Consider the following 22,133-nt stretch of genomic DNA (forward strand, 5'->3'; position numbering starts at 1 on the left):
GGAGCCGGGTGGCATTGGCTCTGTCGCACATAGGGGAAGCTTCTAGCAGCTTCTCACAGAAGGCATCCCTCTAGCCCTCCTGCTACGAAAACCTTGCCACGCATATTTTGTTTAATGGTGCTGTCACATTTAGACCCCAAGAGGCTTACATGTATTTTATATTATGGAAACAGTATGGCACATTATCCAATTTTTGTCTGTCCTTTCTCCCATTTTCTCTAAAAGGACAAATGCAAACTTCCTCTTTGTTTGGGTGTGGTAACTCTTCTAAGAGTTACTGTAAGACCGCTAAGATTGAAAACTTTGAAGGAGCATAGTATCTTCCTATCTTCTGTAGTTTCATTAACCAGATCTTATCCTTCGTATAATCACAACTCTAGACCTATGTAAGCTCAATGAACTTCTGTCAATCAAAATCTTTCCAATCATGGAAGACAGCAGAGTCCATTTTTAAAAAAAAAAAAAAAAAAAAGGGGGGGGGCGCCAAATAAAAAGCACTATATAAAGTATATCATACTTCATAATGAAAACATTCAATTTTATGACCAGCATTTGACAAATTGTTAAAGGCTTAAAGATTCTGTATTGAAAGAGGACTCAGTAAGAATGATGGTAAAGCCTAAAAGCTCCCAAAACCATGAATTTGTGAAAAGACTCTATGCTGAACTCATTTAAACTCAGAAAAGACAGGTGGGACTCGCCTCACCTAGCTTCAGACATTTACAACATGGGTATCTACATCTGAGCCTGTCATGTAGACTCCCTTATAAGTCAATGGAAAGAAACAAGTACCTTATAGACATGATTTCATCCTGGCACAGGCATTTAAAGTTAGACAAGACTGATGCCAGCCACAGTAAAAGCTGTACTGAAATCCATGTTCCGTTTACTTACTTTCCTCAGAAACTAATGTTTGAACTCATCCAAAATCTAAGAGTATATTACATTAAAAAAAAAAAAAAAGTTTCAAAAAGATCACAGGATTCTGAAACAGTGGTATGAATGAAACAGTTCTTTGAAAATGGATGTTCAAGGGTTCTCAGTGTTACTACTGGAAGGAGATGTTCACCTTGTACTGAACTAAATGCGTGTCAAATAAGTTACCATCAATAAGATTTACAGTTTCCACCTCTGCAAATAGCTATACAGATGTAACTGGATGGGCAGAGTGGAAGAAATGGACTCTGCCACCATCCCCAACACATTGCCTTCCACTCACCCAATCCCTTCATGCGACTGTTTTGTCTTTGCCTGGCTTAGACCACTCTTCCAAAGAGAAAGACTGGCAAACTGCACTATATATTCCACACTCAGATGAATCCCACTCAGTATAGTTTTCATGACTGCTATCTCTTTTGTTTTCTCTTTTTTTAATTCACATTATGCCTTTCCCCACCCCTCATCTTTATTACCTTTCCCCTTTTGCCTATCATCATTCTTCTGCAAGTTTCACAACAACTTACACATAATGGAAGAGGAAGAATGTATCTGTCTGACTCTCAATCCCCTAAACTAACTTCTACCCCTCCTTTTTTCGATTTCTCCTTGATGAAAGGTTAATATATTTAAGACCAACTGGGGAGGGGGGAGAGAAGAAGGGTTTTGAAATAGGTTTCCTTTACATGTTACACCACACAACTAAGGGCAAAGGGATTCCAGGAAATCTTTAAACGAAAGACATAGTAATCCAAGTTTTAAATGTTTTCCCCATCTTCTTGAGTCTAATAAAAAGCTAAAGAAATTTTTAAGGGTGGTAATTACAGTAAGAACTTACTGATAACATGGTGTTGCATCACGGACAACATACAGATGGTTAAAGTTGGAACAGAGAATAATCACAGACTTGCAAAGTTATCCCTACCATGCATATTAAACTGACAAGACAAATGCTGCCAACAACTGGAAAAAATTTCGGGTGGTATTCAAATCCAGACTACAGAAATGCGAGTGTGTCTAAGCATAGGTATCAACACGTGAGCAACGTATCCAAGGTCCCATTATAATAAATGTTCCAGTTACCAGGAAGCCAGGACAAGGAAGTTAAAATAAGAAATATTAAGTAATAGATAAATGAAAATAAACTTTCTCACAAATGGAACACTGGTGATTTTGAGTTGTGGCTTTTTGTTTGTTTTTCATGTTTGTTTGGTTTTTAATCTAAGTATGCCTGGTTTGCCTCCCCCATCTTCCTCCCACTCCACCCCCCATTACTCATAAGTCCCTTTTAATCATACAAACTATTTAGTCTTGAGTTCTTTTCTAATATTTGAACTGTCAAAGTAACATATTAGGAAACAGATTAAAGTGTAGAATAGCATATATAACCTTAAACAATATCATATTAAAACAGAGATGGCACTATATTTATTTTGAAAAAGTTGTAAAATTGAAAAATTGTAAAATAAAATAGCAAGAAATTTTGCAAAATTCAGTTCATATACCCAAAGAAAGCTATCACTTGCCTTGCTAAAATACTCCATTCACAACATTTTGCCTGTAAACCTTAAGGCTTTTTCACAAAAGTATTCTCCCTATTTTACAGGATGGTTAAACCAAAACATGTTAAAGGTAAGAAAAACAAAATAAAAGTAAGACCTCTGCAAATGCTTTTAGGCTTATCACAAAGGACACTTCTGCATTCTGAAAGGTCTATTCACAGTCATCATGTTAGTAAAATATTATTTGGAAGGAGTTTCTAAAACTGGATGTAACATTCATTTACATGTATCTGCCAAGTTTTTAAATGTTTTAGAAGCTAAACTAAAACATGTTGAAAATGACTCATTGTGGTACCAGAATATGTACTGTAGGAAATAAGAACTCATTTACAAGTGGGAGAAATACACTCACACTTCATCTGTGGGAATTCACTAGACTTCCCTTCCAGTAAACATTATATTTTAAAATAATCATGGAAAATATGTTTCTTTTAACTGAGGTTTATGAAAAGATTTAGACAGCTGGCATAACAAAAGAGACTTACAAAGATAAATGTAAAGACTATCTTTAAAAATAATTCAGAAGTAATTCTGCCAAAGGATATCAATTTAGCAATAAAAAAGGTTGCAATTATTTTTGCTTACTCTAATGGTTAAACTAAAACTGTTTAATACAGTTGCTCTGTATAAACAGATAACCATTTGAGACAAAGGATAAAAGGAAGATTTGATTATTTTACAAAGTAAGAAAATGCAGGGGGGGTGGGGAGAGCTCTGGCAGGCAAACAAATTACCATGAAGTACCTCTTTTCTAACTTGTAGCATGTCAACTACTTTCTGTTCACCTGCACACTTTAATAATGCAAGTACCTTGCAGCAAATGCACTACTTAAAAAAGTTTTTTCTTTCTTTGAAAAAAGACATTCATCTGGCACTAAGAAAATAAACCTGAAATGTATCCCATTTATCTATGCGTATAGAATACTTTGAAAAAAGCCCAGAATTTTGACATAACACAGAAATTAGACCCAGATTTCATAACTTGTGACTGGGAACAGAGTGTCATAAGGGACAAATCTAAAACCAAAAAACCCAGCCTCACTAGCTTCTAAAAAGTACACTGCCTGTAAAAACAAAAGTGTCCTAGATGAACATGCAACAGACTAAAAAGATATAATATTTTCTCACATGGGTTTAGGTCTAAAATTCTTAGAATTAAGATATTAATGGAGACTTCACCTAATTCTGGGCATTTCGCAGGAGCATGGGATTTACATCAAACTGTGTTTGTCCTCTACTGTTTAGAGAAACAGTCTATCTTGAGTATACTCAGAGATTTGACAGACAGTTAATTGCCTGAAGCGAGGGACGTATGAAGACAAGAGAAGGACTAGGGTTTCTAAATACTTTCATCTACTTCTGGTACCATTTTTCACAAACAAAACTTTTCCTCCTTCCCATAGGGTTTTGAGTGGAACAAATTCTTCTCCTCTTACAACCCACAACCAATTCTAGTAACCCCAGCAACGTATCCAAGGCAAAATAGGAATATGCAACTTTAAAGCGTCTCATAACTTACGATCTAGATTATATTTCTGGAAAGGAAAAGGTTAAGATCTCAGAGAAATCAGAGCAAACATTAAGCAAAATTTCAGAAGGGATGAATCAGATGAATCAGTGCCCTTCTGTATCTGTTTACCCATGGCAACAAACACTTTCCATGAAACAATTAGAATATCCATGAAAACAATTCCAGATGACAAGTTCCACATCAAAGCTTAAACTAGATTATATACATACACATGCAGTAGTATTTATGTTAAAATATTAGCCAAGAGTTGCAGCATTTTGACAATATATCCAGTATTTAAATTTTAGAAGAGATCTACAAATAGACTTGTAAGTGCAAGCATGTACATTTACATTTTACATATATATTATGAAATCTAACATTTTATGAAAAGACTAAATGACTGACAGGTATAAGCATTTTACATAACACCCAAGCTTCATCTCAAAGGAACATAAATTATATTTCTAGCATGCTTATTTCTAAAACAAAACTACCTCTTGATTGGAAAAGTTTACTTCCCTTCAAGAGAAAGTTCCTCAAGTTATGCTGCCTATATGAATATTTATTCTGTGAGTGAGAAGCAGGCATAAGCTATGGCAATTTTTTTGCTTCCGGAGTACCTATAAGGGGCAGGCACACACACACACAATCCCTACCCTCTCCATGTTTCATGAAAGGAGTTTGTAGGGTGGTCTGTGCAATACCGTCTTCAGTCATCAACGTCAGTTTCCTTTCAAGTACAAAAACCTGCTAATAAACAGGGCTTATAAGAAAGGGTTGGGTAGTATATGTTCATATGAGCAACATCTTTATGAATTCTACCTAGTAGTAAGAACTACAGAAGCCCTTTATTGCTTGTAGCAAAGCCCCCGATTTACTCTTTCATATGCACCCTTCCATTCCATCTCTGTTGGGTTTATTTAATTCCTAGGTTCTCTGTCCTTACTGTCTCTCACCACACTCCTACCAGAGAACTACAAATCCGCTCACTAATCATCACCAGCTACCATCAGCAGCAGTCCAGCATATATACTGTCATGCAGTGCTCCCCTCAGAGGCTCATCCAGAACAAATGTTCCCATCTCACTTGGGTCTTGCTAAACTTCTGTTTGCAAGTAATTTTTTTTTTTTTAAATATAAAACCAGTTCACACCTTTATAGTCACTGATACCATAAATAACTCAAAGTAGTACCACCTTTTGGTGTCCCCACGATTCAAATGTCATGTCGCATCTAAGTGCCACTATGGCTATATGATGTTTGGTAAAAATGCTGCTAAAATGTCACATTACCATCCTACAGCTATCCAGGATCAAGGTATTCCTTAGCAAGCTCTTGTTCAATGCATAGTTAACCAGAGTTCATTAATTGCATGTTCATTTTGCTGGCTTCACAGAATATTCTTACAAAGTTACCCAGATAGTCATATAAGTAGACACAATTGTGCCTTTAGATCATTTAGCTAGAAACACAAACAGCTGTAAAAATTATCTAAATAGCTTTGCACTGAGTAAACTAAGGGACATGGCCTTCCCACTATCCCATATATGATGCAATACCTCAGTGCCGAAGGCATGTAGTTTCAAAAAAAAAAAAAAAAAAAATGTACTGGTCTCCCTAAATGTAAACAACTCTGAGCCAACCTTGACAAAGTCTGGGATACATTCTTGAGGAAATCTTATCTAGAAACACGACTATACAAAAGGGAAGTAGGGAAGTTAGCCCTCCAACCCTGGTCTTCCCAGCCTCTCCTCATAGAGCCACCGGTCACCAGACAAGCCAATCTCATGAAGAGAGAAAACAGCAAACAGGCTGCCAAGGACTCGCATGGTTGTTCCATCAGTTGTGAACAGTGGTTTCATCAGCTGTGAGCACTACATGTAAATATCATACATCCCTCTCTTTTGGGAAGTCCGCAAAATGATTAAGATTAATTAGGCATATTCAATGCTGGATGGGCTAATGCCCAAGGCAAACAGCTCCCTGTGGCTTACGGCCTCAGTGTACCTTGGCCCACTGAGGTACACTGTTTTGGTAGCATGTTCATGAAAACAGTGTGATGGTCCTTCATTTACTCATAGTCTTTCATTTATTCATTTACAAATGGACTAGCTATCCTCGATTCCAGAACAACATACTACCATTTTCCTTATTCTTGAGAATTAGTTAGATGAAACAGGTATTGCCACCATGCAAGTGAAGACCCGGATGAGAGCAGTGGAGTTAGGCTTCCAGTTATACCTAACATTTTCTCAACACTTTGAATGTGATTCTGCAGAAGACAAGCTCTGGCCAAAACTCAGCCCAAAGCACGCACTCATAAATATCAGTCTTCATGACTAACATTGCAGAGTTTCCCATGAGTTTACTGTGAGGTCCGTAAGATTACAAAGCTGTAACTTCCTTCTCAAACCACATAAACACCTAATTGGACAGACTGTTCTTCAACAGTTAGTTACCCAGATATGAGTATAGCATCACTCCATTTTCCAGAGGCTAATCAGAATGTAACCACAGACTCAGAATGTAATTCCAGAAGATAATTACTATTAAAAGAAAACTTTTATGGTTTTATTAGGCTGAAATTTAATATTACATAAATAGCCATCATTTGAATATAAAAATTTTTGTACAGCCATACAGAAAACACAATGTCCCAGCTTTGAAGAATTTAGCTTTTGAATAGGCATTGTAATACACAGTTTTGGTAGACATATGCAACTAACAATCACTGCATGTATTTACGGTCATGTTGTTATTTGTGACTTGTTTTTCTTCCGTATTCTAAAACCCATGTACTTGGAGTTTCCTATAAACAGGTTTTTTTCTCATCTGCCATGAAAGTGTTAATGTTTTGGGCTACCTAATGCTGCTAGGGGCTTCACACACAAATTTAATCCCTCAAGCTCAGATGGTTAGAAACATTCCAGAACTAAGTATTATTTGCATAGATAACCTGATATATGTAACAATCTTTAAAAAAAAAAAAAAAAAAATCACGTTAACTTCCTCTTCATATAAATGCTTTAATTTATATCTTGTCATTACATCCAGCCTACACTTTTCAAAGGGACACAAAGCACACACAGTAAACCGGTTAAGAAGTTTCCCAGTGTTTCATAGCTTCTGTTCTGTTCTACATCGAATAGCTATACATAGAATAGCTGTTGTGTATCAGACGAAAGGCCCATGTAGCCTGATAATCCTGTCTCCAACCGTAGCCAAAAGTGTATGTTTTGAGAAAAGCAAGAAAACCTTCTGCATAGACTGTATTTCTCCCTAATCCTCTGCCACTAGTGTTCAACTATTTCTACCTCAAGGATTTCCTAAACTGGATGTGGTTTCTACTTTTTAAGTAATTCTCAAATTTATCTCTGAGCTTTTTCAGTCTCCTTTTGAACCCATGTAAAGTTTTAGCATCTGAAACATTGTTCGGTAATGAGTTCCAAAGGACCCCTCTTTGCTCATCATTAATGAGAAGCTGTGCACAGCAAATCACAAAAACATTTGTATACATGAGGGTTACTAACAATCATAGTAAAATCATGGACTGCAGTGGAATAATTCAAGAAATACATGAAGACTAAGCAGCAGCTGCCTTATATCATATAATACAATACCTCTTTGAAGGAATTTATAACTGCTTTCAAAGTTGTTCTCAAAGGACACTGATACATTTCCAGGCTAGCAAAAAACCTAAGGACTTAAAAAGAGTAAATAGTTTCTTAGGTACTCAGCATAATAGCCATCACAGAATTTTAACATTTTGCCTTTAATAATCTTAATGTTTTAAGATTAAGGCATTTTGGCTAGCAGGAAATGAACAGGTAAAACAAGAACGTCAAGACTTAAGGAAAATCTTTATGATATGAGGATATGTTCATATCACAACCTTCCCAAAGCATCCTTCAGAGGTTAATAATATTTTGTGAGAATTACTTCTTAGGAGCTGGGGCAAGAGGAACTGAAATAAAAAGATTTCTAGAGCTATAAATATAATCATTGTACATTCCTTGCACAGTAAGAGAACAAACTTCAAAGCCTGCGTTCCAGATGTAATGAAGCTTAGAAAGGTCAGCCATCAGACTAACTTATCATTCCCGTGAGTCTCTACATGGATAATTCTACAACATCAAGACAGTTACAGTTACAAGGTGACTGGTTACAGGGCTTAAAACATTCATTCTGGAAGAACACTATCTTAGCTAAGAATGTAAAATTTTGAGAACCTTATTAGGAAAGAACCAAAGACAACTAGGCATGCCCTAGCAAGTGTGAAGTCTTCCTAACACTACTACTCACCTATTTGATCAAATCAGTTAATTAGGTTTTCTCCTTCTGTCTATTAAAACGCAGCTTGGAATCATCCATTAAGATGTAAACTCCAAATAAACCCTTCCTCAGAAGAAAAGGGAAAAAGAGTAGGAGCCTCCTTAATCATTTCAGTAGAAATACAGGATGCATAGAATTGTTTTTGTTATGGATTTCAGTGCTTCTTCGAGAATCATAGAATGGTTTGGGTTGGAAGGGACCTTAAAGATCCAACTTCCCTGCCATGGGCAGGGACATCTTCCACTAGACCAGGCTGCTCAAAGCCCCATCCAGCCTGGCCTTGAACACTGCCAGGGATGGGGCATCCACAACTTTTCTGGGCAACCTGTTCCAGTGCCTCATCACCCCCACAGTGGAGAACTTCGTCCTTACATCTAATCTAAATCCACCCTCTTTCAGTTTAAAACCGTTACCCCTCATCGTATCACTACACTCCCTGATAAAGAGTCCCTCTCCATCTTTCCTTAGGCCCCCTTTAAGTACTAGAAGGCCACTATAAGGTCTCCCTGGAGCCTTCTCTTCTCCAGGCTGAACAACCCCAACTCTCTCAGCCTGTCCTCGTAGAGGAGGTGCTCCAGCCTCCTGATCACTTTCGTGGCCCTCCTGTGGACTCACTCCAACAGGTCCATGTCCTTCTTATGTTGGGGGCCCCCAGAGCTGAATGCAGTACTCAGGTGGGGTCTCATGAGAGCGGAGTAGAGGGGGAGAACCACCTCCCTCGAACCGCTGGCCACGCTGCTTTTGATAACAGCCCAGGATACAGCTGACTTTCTGGGCTGCAAGTACACATTGCCAGGTCATGTTGAGTTTCTTGTCAACAAACACCCCCCAAGTCCTCCTCCTCAAGGCTGCTCTCAATCCATTCTCCACCCAGCCTGTATTTGTGCTTGGGATTGCCCCCACCCATGTGCAGGACCTTGCCCTTGGCCTTGCTGAACTTCATTAAGTTCACATGGGTCCACCCCTCAAGGTCCCTCTGGATGGCATCCCTTCCCTCCAGAGTGTCAACCACACCACACAGCTTGGCATCGTTGGCAAACTTGCTGAGAGTGCACTCAACCCCACTGCCTGTGTGTCAGAAAGATTCTGAACTTCCAAGAGGGTGTCTTTCAGCAACTTCCAAGACATTCACGGAATTTTACCCTTTTAGCTGCACCTCGTACTTAACTTTCTAGTCAGGAGAACAAGATGAAGGTAGTTTTTATGGGAAATGTGTAGTAGTTAGTTTGACTAGGGGTGAAATCTAGACAAGGTCTAAGTGACAGTAAAGGGCTCGGCTTTATTTTGACAGAAATCCTAAGTGTTATCAAAATTACATATACACATCATACTATAAAAGTCATAAATGAATATAGAATCAGCATATTATTATTACCAAAAAAAGTATTTTAGAAAACACTAATGAAGTTAATATAAACTGAAGATTTAAAGTGGCAGTAATTTTCAAGACCTACATAGCTCTTCAAGGGATTACAAAGTGCTTCATATACAAAAGTAGCAAGGAGTAAAGGGCTATGACAGTAGTTTTTAATATAGGGTTATGGCAGCTTTGGCAAAGAAATATTTTGGCCAGAAGTTTTCAGCATGTTTTTTTTTTATTATTCATTATTTAAATCCTCATTTTATACAAATATTCTTGAAGAGATAATAGGCCCTTATTTAAATATTAGCAGTAAGTCCAGCACACAAATACACTGACTTAATCATTTTAAGAGTATAATTCTGTCACTGCAGTCAGCAACATCTGGATTATAAAAACATGTTAATAGAAGGGACACATAATTAATTTTAATGTTTCTATTAACAATGAATGTATAATGTAATAAATGCTAATCTATTAATAAGATTCCCGCATACTCAGCAGAGATTCTAAATGCAAAGTAGAACATTTATTTATTCAGTAAATTTATCCAATTATCTTCTCATCTAAGATAGTCCTCTAGGCTTGTCTGCAATTAATTAGAAGATACAGGGATCTTAATTTCATCTAATTTAAACACCCATTTTATGAACAGGATTGATCACCTCTTTCCATCACCTACAAAGTTTAAGAGAGATGACTAAAATCAGATAGCATTTATCTCACCTCCAAATGAATTCTAAAAAGTACCATAATTACAAAGAAAACAGGGGTAAAAAAAAGACTCAAATTATAAAGATAAATGGATAGACTAAAAGAAGTCTCCAAAATGTATACACAGCTTGCAGCTGACTGGAAAGAAAAGCATTAAATAGGTAAACACAAACACACAGAGAACTTTTTGCACACTTTTTTTAACCTACAAAGCATAGACAACTGCTATCAAGAAATGTCAATGACTTATTCTATTTTGCTTTTTATTTGAGAAAGGCATTTCTAAATAGAAACACTAAAAATACTCCTAAAGGTATTTTTACCTGTAGCAGATTGTCCATTAAAAATCTCATAGTTTTAGCTGAGCTATATATATCAATCCAGAAATGTTTAAATGATAATCCAAAATCCTTTGAAATGTTTATAGAACAAACCTAAGGCTCTAAACTATTTTTTATAGCCATCATCCTGACTTTACTCAACCCAACTATAAAATAACATTGTTTAAAAATGCCCTTTCATCATCTGTGCATATTCAAATAAGAAAAAAAAAAAAAAAAGGTACACACTTAAAAATATCCTATTACCTCATAGACAGAGGCAGGAATTTAAACCTCCCATCAGCTTTTATAAAACTGATTTATTTTTTTTTATAAATAGTGCCCAGTGCAAAGTTGGAGGAATAGTATTGCCATAACACAATTTTCTTGGATATTCTTTTTCTGTTTACTCCATACCTATTTTGTTTCTCTTCATTTTTTCTACACTTCTCATTTTATCATTACAAAGACAGGAAAAGAAAAATCACCTTGAGTACATCATTTGAGCAGCAATCAACTGTAACAGAGTACAGATTTTTTTGTCACTATGAAAAACAAGATTTTGTAAAATCAAACTATCTATGGATTTCCCTTGTGTTCCCAGTAATTCTGGAATTTTTAAACCAGTTTCCGTTGATAGAGCTGTGCTGTATGGTCCTGGAAAATTACATTATACTCCTTAAGGTTTAAAGGAAGTGAACAATCAAAGGCAAGAGATGGCTCTTGTAGGAAACCCCTGAGGTGAAGTGCTCTTGTATAAGTTCACCCCATATTAGACCTTAGAGTCCACTCTGAACAAAGGAACCATTTCAGTTTGATGTTGCACCTTTTATGAAACTAGAAAATTTAACCAGTTGGAAAAAAGCGATAGGAAACCAGGATGCATTTGTTCTACTTTTTGGTGCTGGTTTTTTTTGTTGCTGTTTTGTTGGGTTGGATTTTTTCGGCAAGGAGAAGTGGGTAACAGATTAACAGTCAATAGTTTGAAAATAAGACTCCAGGACTATTCAAGAGAAGGAAAAGTTGGAACATAGTTAGTATCTACACTTTAGTATGTAGTAGATGATAGAGCTCTTACAGAATTGCTCTCCTCATTCAACCCCTAGACACTTTCAATTGAGGTAAAATAGTTTTAAAATTAGAAAAAAGTCTTAGTCACATTACCAGCAGTTTAAAACAAAGTGAAAATGTTTCCATCTGGTCATAGTTTTTTTAGAACGTGTGTGACGTTGACCATAGCTTAATCCAAAATATCGAATCAGTTAAGTTTTTTCATTGTCACAGGTAAATGAAAACATGGATTCTCACACAGAATTTACAGCTATGTAATAGCAAAGAGAGCAACAAAACTCACATCCTGACATCACGGTGATCTACTTTGAGGTTGAAACAGCAGATTCTTTCTCAATATAACTCTTTCCTGAATATTATCACTTCGGTATTTTCTTGACATCTGTAAACAGCTGTTTACAAAAAAGCTATCACAAACATCAGTAAGAAAAATGAAAATAACTGCACTTGACTAGAAAATTGGGTATTAGTTACACTTCTGATCACAAGATTTGCCAGGGGCTTTATTTAACCACCATTCAGGCCAGTCAACATTCCACATACTTCTGAAGCTTTCAAACATGTTTGTTTATACAGATTATGATACCAGTGGTAACTACGATGAGTCACCTTGTTTTCACTAAAGTAGAACTAGCTGTTATAATCACTTAAATATAGAATTGGACAACACAGGTATTCCTTTATCTTGGGGGCTTCTAGTGATATTAGAAAATTTCTTTGTTCCACAGAACTGCCACATGTCAGTGAACAGTAAATTCAGAATTTGGGGTCTTATAAGTTAAGGCATTTATTCATCATGCCAGTTTGTTACTTTGCAGTTCATTTAGGTAAATGATTTGGAATGTGGAAAAAAAAAAACCAAACCAGTCTTGACACCTGTACTGTGGTTACAAGTGGGGCAGTTTTAAAGAGACATCCCTACATTTTAATGAAGGGAAGTATGGATTTTCCATTTTCCCAAGCAGATGTTTTTTCTCTGAAAAAGCATAATCTTCTGAGGAATAATCTACTACTATGAACTCCAAAAACTAGTATTAATCAACTTATTAACTTATTTACATCGAGGAAAGGAGAGTTTTACTTAATTGGAGAGCTTATCACTAGAGAAACCTACCAGAGGACAGACGCACGAGTGTGTTAAACAAGATGACAACAAATGGCATATTACTAACTTTCTTTTTTTCCCCATCTAAAGCTTACATTTTAAAAATCTTCCTATATTTCTGATTGCAGGGGAACTTCCCTCCTCAAAAAAAACCAACAATACGAAAAAAATGACACATTATATGAGTGGGAATACAGCAGAACAGAAAAATATTTTCTCCATGGTTCTTAAGTTTAAGAATACATGTGTTAAGAACTATAAAGTTGATATTTTCATTAAAAACAAGAAAGCGTATACTCAAAATTATCATACACCAGACCTATTTTCGAGAAGAGCTTCCAGTTAGATATGACCTCCCCACGTCATAGTAAGTCTTATCACAGTGAAAGATAGGAGTCCCATTGGAAAGAAACACATGGTTGACTCACATTAGCATTATATTTTGACTCAGGAGATCAGTTTTGAAGCAAGTTTCCTGATTGCCCCCACTTAACCAGCTTTGATTTCCACATTTTGATTTGCATTGTGGAGCCACCATCTCAGAGTTTGCTAACTGAATTCTTTTGAAAATCCAAGAACATCTACAATGCACTCTAACCACTAAAAGGCATTCAGCACCCTTGGGCTCATTCAGCCTGAACTAGAATTAATCTGAAGTCAAACCCCTGAAACTCAGCATGGATATCAAGTCCTCTGACCCATCTCGTTTATTTACTCTATAACTACCCCTATTGTTTCACACCACTAGTTAGCAATGACATTTTTTCAGTCCTTAGGCAACGCTATTTCTTCAGTAATATCACCACTGCAATTTAGGAGTTATACATAAAAATTAAAAGCTTTAATTAATTTGTGCCTATGCTTAAGTTAACATTTTAATAGATTACTACTTGTAATTAAAAACAATTCCAAGCAAAAAAAGTTCACATGCAGTACTTTGAGTAGATGACTAGGTAGCACAGTTGGTTAATGAACTGACTTTTCATTTTAGAAAAAAAGATTTGGATTAAACAATTAATCAGGTCCAAAATTAAGGACACATAACAAACTTACCCTGAACAGCTTTGATTACTGTCCATAGTTTTAAATGACCTCATAATTTACTATAGCTAATATTGTAAATTCACAAAAAGTGAAGACAAGGTGCTGTAGAACAGGATAGTAAGACTGCTTGTAACCAGGCAGAAAAATCAACCAGTTTCCTTCTCCATATGAACAGAATTGTACGTTTGTACAGACACTATATTTTAAACATAGAATATGAAAGACTGGGAAGAGATAGCAGTACAAAAAGAAGCATGTAGCAAGCGTAACTGTTCATGACTACTGCTCTCTAGCCACACTTTACAAAAACTATTAATTGAAGTCATCATACAAGATAATTTTCTACTTTCAACTAAAGAAAAAAAACCCCAACAGAACAGGTTCAGAGTTTGACCACTGCCACTGTACAGTATGAAATCCACATTCTTGCCATGAGAAGCATAATTATGTTTGCTCTTCTTTACAGGATTGTAGAAGAATAATCAAACTTTCATATTGTTACTGCACTGGTAATGGAAAAAAAATTACTACTAGAATTAAATCTGTAACTTCATTTAAATAAAATGTTTCTAATTCAATTTATTCTTTATAAGCAGAAAGCCAAAGCAGTCATTTCTCCTACCTAAAGCTCCTTAGATATCTAAAGGTATAACTATAATTTTTTTATATGCTTTTTAAAAGATACTTACTGTTCTAAGAGTTGATCATATTTTCTTAAAGCATCCTTTTCAGCAGTAACTGCTCTTTCTTTTTCAGCGACAGCATTATCTCTCGCTTCTCTCAAATTTCTGAAGGAAACAAAAGTTATTCTGTCAAGAATCTGTTAGGAAAAAGACTGGTTTGCTTGATGGATTACTACTGACTGATCTTAACTTCAATACTACCTTCTTCAATTCTCACAGAATGATAGAGGGGTCTGTCTGTCTATATGCCTATTCATTACAGAGGCTTTACTTCAGATTATTTTCATATATACCAGCAAAGTTCCAGTTCTGAAATTCTAAAAACAATGATCAAGCCACCTATTTATATGTAGAAATATATGAATAATTCTAGAATACTTCAACTATAGATTACTTATTTTTTGTAGGAATTAAATAAATTCTAATAATTTTGCTTGGTACTTCACTAATAACTAGGGAAATGCTGTCGTCCTAGTTGAGATGATTCACAACTTTTATGATAGAGCAGGAATAGATTAGCTAGGCATAAAAATCCTCCTTCCACATACAACTAATTGGATAGTTACTCTGATATATAGGTTACTGCATATCATTGGTGTCTCCTTCTGGCTTCTATTGCTGGCATCATTTTTGATCTGCACAGAACCATAAAATAATACAAACATTTTATTGTAAACAATCTATACTTTTTCAATTTTTTAACCAAGAATCAGTCAACACTTGCAAGCTACCTCATTATTATTTCACTGACACAAATGAGAATAGTATGATATGAAGAATAATACATATAGTATTTGTGTTAAAAAATTATACAGGTATTAATAGTCTGTTAATCTGTACTCTGCCTGTAGCATAACATTGCAATAAACTGTACCAAGTGGAAGTACTGCTTAGATAGTGCTTATAAGCTGTATCTCCATTATTTAGTGCAACACAGTAACAGCCAATTTGCAAAGCAAACAGTGGTTGCTGAGGACCAGACACCTATGTTATGACTGTTTTCGAGGATTTTACTCTACTCCTGGTTTGCTCCTGCAACTTGAATGCTCACTAGCATTTGGAATATATTAGAGACTCCTTTCAACTTCGTTTCATCTAAAAGGAATCCTGTTCATGTGCTACAAATGTGAACACAATACCACAAATTCAAGCACAAACTGTTAGGCAAGCAAAAATGTGGCAAGCAGCAATGACTAGGGGATTTCACTTCAAAACCACATTCTTCATCTGAACTAAACTGTTAATGTAGATGCAACCAAGCTCTTCCCACTGAAGTTGTTTCTTCCCCCCTCTCCCACAGGAACTTTCTGACTTAAAGCAAAGTGAAATTATGGTCTCAGGCAAATTTTGAAGAAAAGTCAAGATATAGAAGTAAATGGAAAATTATTAAGCCCATGTAAATGTTATCCTAGGTCATTTTAGCCACACTAATGGTGTATCATTTTTGGATGAAAGACTATTTTCTAGGCTAAGAAAATGTTATCAATGGCACTTTTCTGAACTCAAAGTAGTTCATATGAATAGGAAATAGTTACTCATGAAGAATGAACATCAGAATTATGTAACAGTTAACTGGCTATGAGAGAAAGACAACAAAATTTTCTTTAAAAATTGAGTTACTGGGCTACAGAATTTACCAATGAAATTCAGGGACTGATCTTGAGAGTAGATTCTTTAAAATTGACTGATACCAAAATATAAGAACATGGTAATTAATTTTGTTAACAGCATTAAGATCAAGCATACTATGTCTCAGAGTAGGAGTACAATGTTGTATTCTTAAGACTAGAGTAACAGAAGTGGGATAAAAATTAAATGGTAGGAAATACACAGCGACTCATTTAGAGAATAAACTATTTTGCTTAACTGAACAGCTAATCAACTGAAAATGCAATAGAAGGAAAAAGGACACAAGTGAGGTACTACTCAACCAACAAGATGACAATCACAGATGCAATGTACCTTCTGTTGAAATATTTTGAACAGAGCTAGGAAACACACTAGCGATGCTGCCAGTTTTCAGATGGTGTGATTGAGATTTTAAATGAGGTAAAGAACCTATCTGACAGCTGCATGCACAGGCCATACGGACCATCAGGTATCTAGCAAGCCTATCATACAAGTGAAAGTACCCTTCTAAAATAGGACAGAGATACTACCTACAGATTCATGAACAGGTATGGGGAAAAAAGGTGGGATGAGGGCAGGGGAGGGGAAGGAGAAGCACAGAGGCACATATATTAGCTTTTGAAATAAACCTCTCAGCAACTGCCATTTGTTGCACTTCAGTTCACAGCCCTAAACTATTCTAGAGTGCACAAACTGGATTCCAGTCAGATTTAACCAAGTCAGAAGATCTGCTCAGGGAGAGCATCTAACATGCTCAAAAATACTAAGTTGTGTTTGATCTATGGGAACATACTACAGCTAATCCAAAGTCAAACCTCATGCAGACATTCACATGCCCTGCAAATTCACTCATTCTTGCTAATGCAAATAGAGCCAATGCTTACTACAACCAAACAAGTGAAACTGATCTCAAATAAATTAAGAATGAAAGCATCACTTTTTTATTGGTTGTCCCTGCCTGTCCCATCCTCCCCTCACCCCCCATTTTAGCTTCTTGAACTGACTCAGCCAAGTGTAAAATAAGTGCCAATAAATTCAAGGGAAACATCAGGCTTGGCAAAGTGGTAAGGAGTAAGAGCAACTGAGTATTAGATTAGCTTAGCTGTAGTACCATTCTATGCTTTGAGCCTGAAGATGAAACCAGCACCTTAGCTTTATTTTCAGTCACAATCAGCATCTCACCACATCACACAAATCCATTGCAAACTGCTTTGCTCACAATTTGGGGTTCCATTTGTCTCGCCAATGAGGGGCACCTCAGACTGGGAAGCACTGTCTTATGGTGGAATTTTTTAGTATTTTACAGAAATAGCATACGCTATAAATCCTTTTTTTGCAAAACATGAAGTCAAATCTAAGGGATTTACACTTCAGAACTAATTATTTCAAAATGAGGAACAAAACTTCTGTAAATCGGTTCCAGATACAAATGAAATATCTTTCAGTAGCTTTCTCAATGATATACAGCCCCTTGTCAAAGCTCCATGAACAGTGGAGGTTTAAATTCATACTTTGTAATTCAAAATAGATTTGCATACAGGAAGTGGTGTGGATGTATATGTCTGTGTGTATATATTTTACTCACACTTGCAAAACTATACAATGATGTAATTTTTTTTAATTAGAACCTTCCAGTTGACTGGAAGACAGACAGCAGGAGTCATGTTCTTTTTTCACTCTTCTGAGCAGTAACAAAACTACCTATTAGAGGAACAGATGCTGATGCCACAAATATCTTTTAACTACAGTCATTTCCTTCTCCACACAAGACACTTTCAGGACATCTACAATGAAGTTATAATGAATTATTAAGCACTCTTCCCATTTTAAAGGGATAAAAAGGGCAAAAAACAAGCTCAAAAAGAAATCCAAAAGTCCAAATCCTTAGATCCCTAAAGGCTTATGTATGTGCCTAATTCTGCATCTAATCCCACGGAATTCAACAAGATGACACACATACAAAATTCGATATGCAGGTCTTTGCAGGACTAGGATCTTCTTCAAAAGAGGATTTTATAATAATTTACAGGAAATAAATGCTTTTTTGAATCATAATGCTGTAAACAATCTCAAATTGATTTATTTTAGAAGGCATAAGTCTTATTGGTTTCCCTCATTTTTTCTGCTTTACTTTCTGCATCAACACTTTTTCTCCTGGTTTCCTGGCACAGTTTCAAGATTACCCGTATAGCATAACAGGTAAACCAACACATTTTGTATTAACTAACACTGTACATCTGAACAAACTTCAAACCACTGATGTTTATCTAGAACATGAATTTTAATAATACTTTTCATTGACAACATTGGATGTCCAATGTCCATCATTTAATAACAATTAAAACACCATATATTTACTGTATAATTTCATTTTAGTTTTTACAGGATTCTCCTCACTTTTATAATTGAACTTAAATTCTCACATTTTGATTATTTCTCAAAGAGCCAGTCAACTGGGATTATACCTAAGCACAAAATATTTTGTCAGTTTTGCCCTAATTAGGTTATTGCCTGCAACTTATCTACCTGTTTTCACGTTCATACATCTCTTTTGAAGTGCTTCGTAGTTGCTCAATTTCTTGATTTGTTTTCAACCTTATTTGTTCCAACTCTTCATGCAGTCTCTTTTCATATTCTGTTTTATAGTGGTCTCTGTAAGTAAACAAACACACAACATGGGAATTTAAAATTAATTGCACTGGCCAAAATATCAAAACTTCAGGTACAGCTATACAGGTAGAGCACAGCACTTCTTGACTTTACATTTTAATTCTTACTCATTTTCCTCCCAAATTGCTTGAAATAAATATTAGCCTATGTTGTTATGCAAACTGAGTGAAAATCAATCAGGAATAAATATTATTTAGTTGGGAATAAATAAAAGCTTTCTGCATACGTTTAGAAGTTTTTTAAAGTAATTCAACATTGATTAATCATACAACATTATGCTTAACATTCTTCCAGAAATTCTTTGTCAGCCTCTATATGAGTGTTTGTTTCCATTAATTAACCACTTAAAAAAAAAAATTCCTCACTTTCCAAAGTTTTCTAGCTTCTTCATCACTGAGTAAGAGTTGATCAACTTGCTAACTTGCAATACTGCCACGCTACTCCAAGACTTTGTTGTGTACTATTTGCACCTCATATGGGGAAAAAAACATCACAAGAAACATTGAAGATTACATGCTGTAGACATTTGTGAAGTCGAAAAAATCCAAGATTCAGGAATTTATTCTGTCAGTGTGACATAAATTAATTAAAATACACACTTAAGTTTTTAAGAAGCAGATATCAGAAGATTCCAGGATGAGAGTTTCATTTCAGAGTAATATTGACATCTTTTTGTAACTTTGGAAGCCCATGACAGATTGTAGGGAATCCCATAAAGAATTTCTCCTACAAAACTACAAAAAAAGGCTTATGTTGTAAGTACTTAACAGCTAAGGAATGTTAAAATTTTATAGCACCTAGTTAATGTTCAAGAATAATCCATCAGCAATGAGGAACTGCTAGAAGGTACATGTTTATGAAGAAATGTGCATTTACAACTGTAAAAGGTTTTAGATTTCTTCCAACTTCCAATTGTGTGATAGCTTGTAACCTTTAGAAATTAGCACCTCAGCTGGCCAAAACCTCCTTCACATTAACTAAAAGGCCCAAAATATTTAAATGTCAGAATGCTTGCTGTCCAGGTTTTCCTGTTTTCTTTTTATTGAGACACTGAATTTCAGTTGACCCTACAAGGTAAAAGTAAATTTATCTCCTCTCCTTCCTCAACTGCACCACACTACAGCAAAATACTTTATGAAGATCTTTGATACAATGAAGAAGTTTATAATAATAAAAAAAACCAAGAACAAACAAAACACAGTACTGGAATGTAAGGTCCCCATTATAAACTTCTTGTGTTCTTTACACGTTATGTGGCTTCATATGTAGGAAAAAAAAAAAAAATGCTGACAATCAGGACCTCAGGATACAATTCTGATGTTCATAATCAATAAGCATTACCCTTTTCTTGGTACTTGGATAATTTGCTATTACCATTACTACGTGCCAAAAAGAAACTGCTGTCACTGCAGAAATTACATGTTCTTTCCCATGGCAAGACTGCTAAAAGTCAGGAAGGTTCACTGAAAAAATTAGAGCAATTTGGAAAAGTCTTGAACACCCACAGTGATGGCACCAGAAGACAGTTCAAAGTGACACTTATCTTTATGATGACTAAAATAAACAAATGGTATAGTAAAAGGCATATTCCGAGTATACAGCTTGACTGCCCTGCCAATGCCTTTTAATAAACAGCAAATGAATTGTTGCTGAAGCAAAGAACCATCATTTGTGATTTTTATTCCTGACCTACTGTTACAGTCTTTTGCTTGAGCAGTAATTAAAAATGTTTTTGCCTTATCAAGTTGTTTTGTCTTCTTCAGGCTGCAGGCTTTAATGAACTTCTTTCCAGGCCTATTATTCATAAGGCTTTATACTGCAAATAAACTAAATGTTCTAAGCATCTCAATGCAACTATGGATTGTGTTTTAAGATTAAAACATATAAAGGGAAATCTTTTGTGTTGGTCTGTGCTTACACGTAGATTCCCAAGAACTGTAGCTAGGAGCTGCCGCCATTCATCTTGCCACAATCTCAACCTATTTTGAAGTGTGCCTTTTTAATTGGAAAGTTAAGGCCTCAGTTTGCTAAAGTGTGTAATTTCCTAACTGCAGTACCCCAGTGCCAGCAGTGCTGATGGCGACCAGAAAGTGAATTATTCTTTATTCCTAAAATTAGATACTTGGGTTTGTTTTCATCATCTTCATTCCTGAACTACAGCAACCAAAAGAGATCCAGATGTGAAGCAAGCATTAAAAAGCCTCAAATTCTTCAAAAGGTAGCAAATAGAAGCTTATTACCCAAACTGATGTCACCTCCAGGTAGCACTGAGGACTGTAGAGTGTCCATTAGTTGGTATAGTTTTCTCCTGCTCTACTTTTATATCCCTCTAATTTACCTAACAAAAAAACTGGATTCTGTAGAGGTCTCTATAAGAAACCTAATACCGTACATACTTGACCTGAGAGATGGATGGTTTAAATTGCTGAATAGACAGGATTCCTGTACATGTATGTGAGAAAATATAAAGAAGGAACAGCTTCTGCAATATTGCAGATCATGTGCAGGTTTTAAAGCACTTTACAAAAGGATACCATTACCTCCATTTTACAAAAGAAACCTTACATGAACATTTGTACATTTTACATTACATTTTTACATTATGAAATGACTTATTCAAAGTTCATCAGCAGGTCAGCAGTGGAACCTTGAATAAAACCTAGGCTGCCCAAGCTGCAGTGCAGTCCTACACATGCTGCTCAATATACTACACTGTCTTCTCTGCTATGCTATATTATCGCTGCAAAAGACAATAATGGTCACTAGAGGAGAGCAGACATACCTGCATTATTCATTACAGTTAATATCTGTCCTATGAAAATTATCATAATGAAGAGAGTCACCAATACCAATGATGTCAAGAGAGAGATTTGGTAACAGTACAGAATCCCAATGACAGTATCAAGACCTCTAACAGCAAAGTAAGAGTCACAGAATTTCTCTTTAGCTGGTATCAAAATGCAGAAGAGAGAGACCTCTGATATTCCAGCAGACAGTGAAGCAGGCTTGCACCATATCCCAAACTGTGGTAGAAGCAAGCTACGTATGTCTCTTTCTGGGTTCCCCAAATGGAGACAGCTCTGTAAAAGTGCCTCTATATCATTATTACAGGATATGGATTTCACAGTGGTTTTCTAGAAATAGGAATCTAGCTACAGGAGTCACTGTTTAAAAGCACATTTGTAGAGAAAGAC

General features: G+C 35.8%; 1 protein-coding gene across 5 annotated transcripts in view; it reads right to left on the reverse strand.

The window, feature by feature from the left end:
- Positions 1 to 22,133, reverse strand: part of PIBF1 (progesterone immunomodulatory binding factor 1) — a 123,225-nt gene that overhangs the window by 72,029 nt on the left and 29,063 nt on the right. For all 5 annotated transcript variants that reach the window (XM_030036442.2, XM_041128694.1, XM_030036443.2 and 2 more), the window contains 2 exons: positions 18,796 to 18,921; positions 14,647 to 14,745 (listed from right to left, as the gene is read on the reverse strand). In XM_030036442.2, coding sequence (XP_029892302.1) covers positions 14,647 to 14,745; positions 18,796 to 18,921 — 225 coding nt within the window. The remainder of the gene's footprint in view (positions 1 to 14,646; positions 14,746 to 18,795; positions 18,922 to 22,133) is intronic.

Source organism: Aquila chrysaetos, chromosome 14 (genome assembly GCF_900496995.4).
Source record: "Aquila chrysaetos chrysaetos chromosome 14, bAquChr1.4, whole genome shotgun sequence".
Lineage (NCBI taxonomy): Eukaryota > Metazoa > Chordata > Aves > Accipitriformes > Accipitridae > Aquila > Aquila chrysaetos.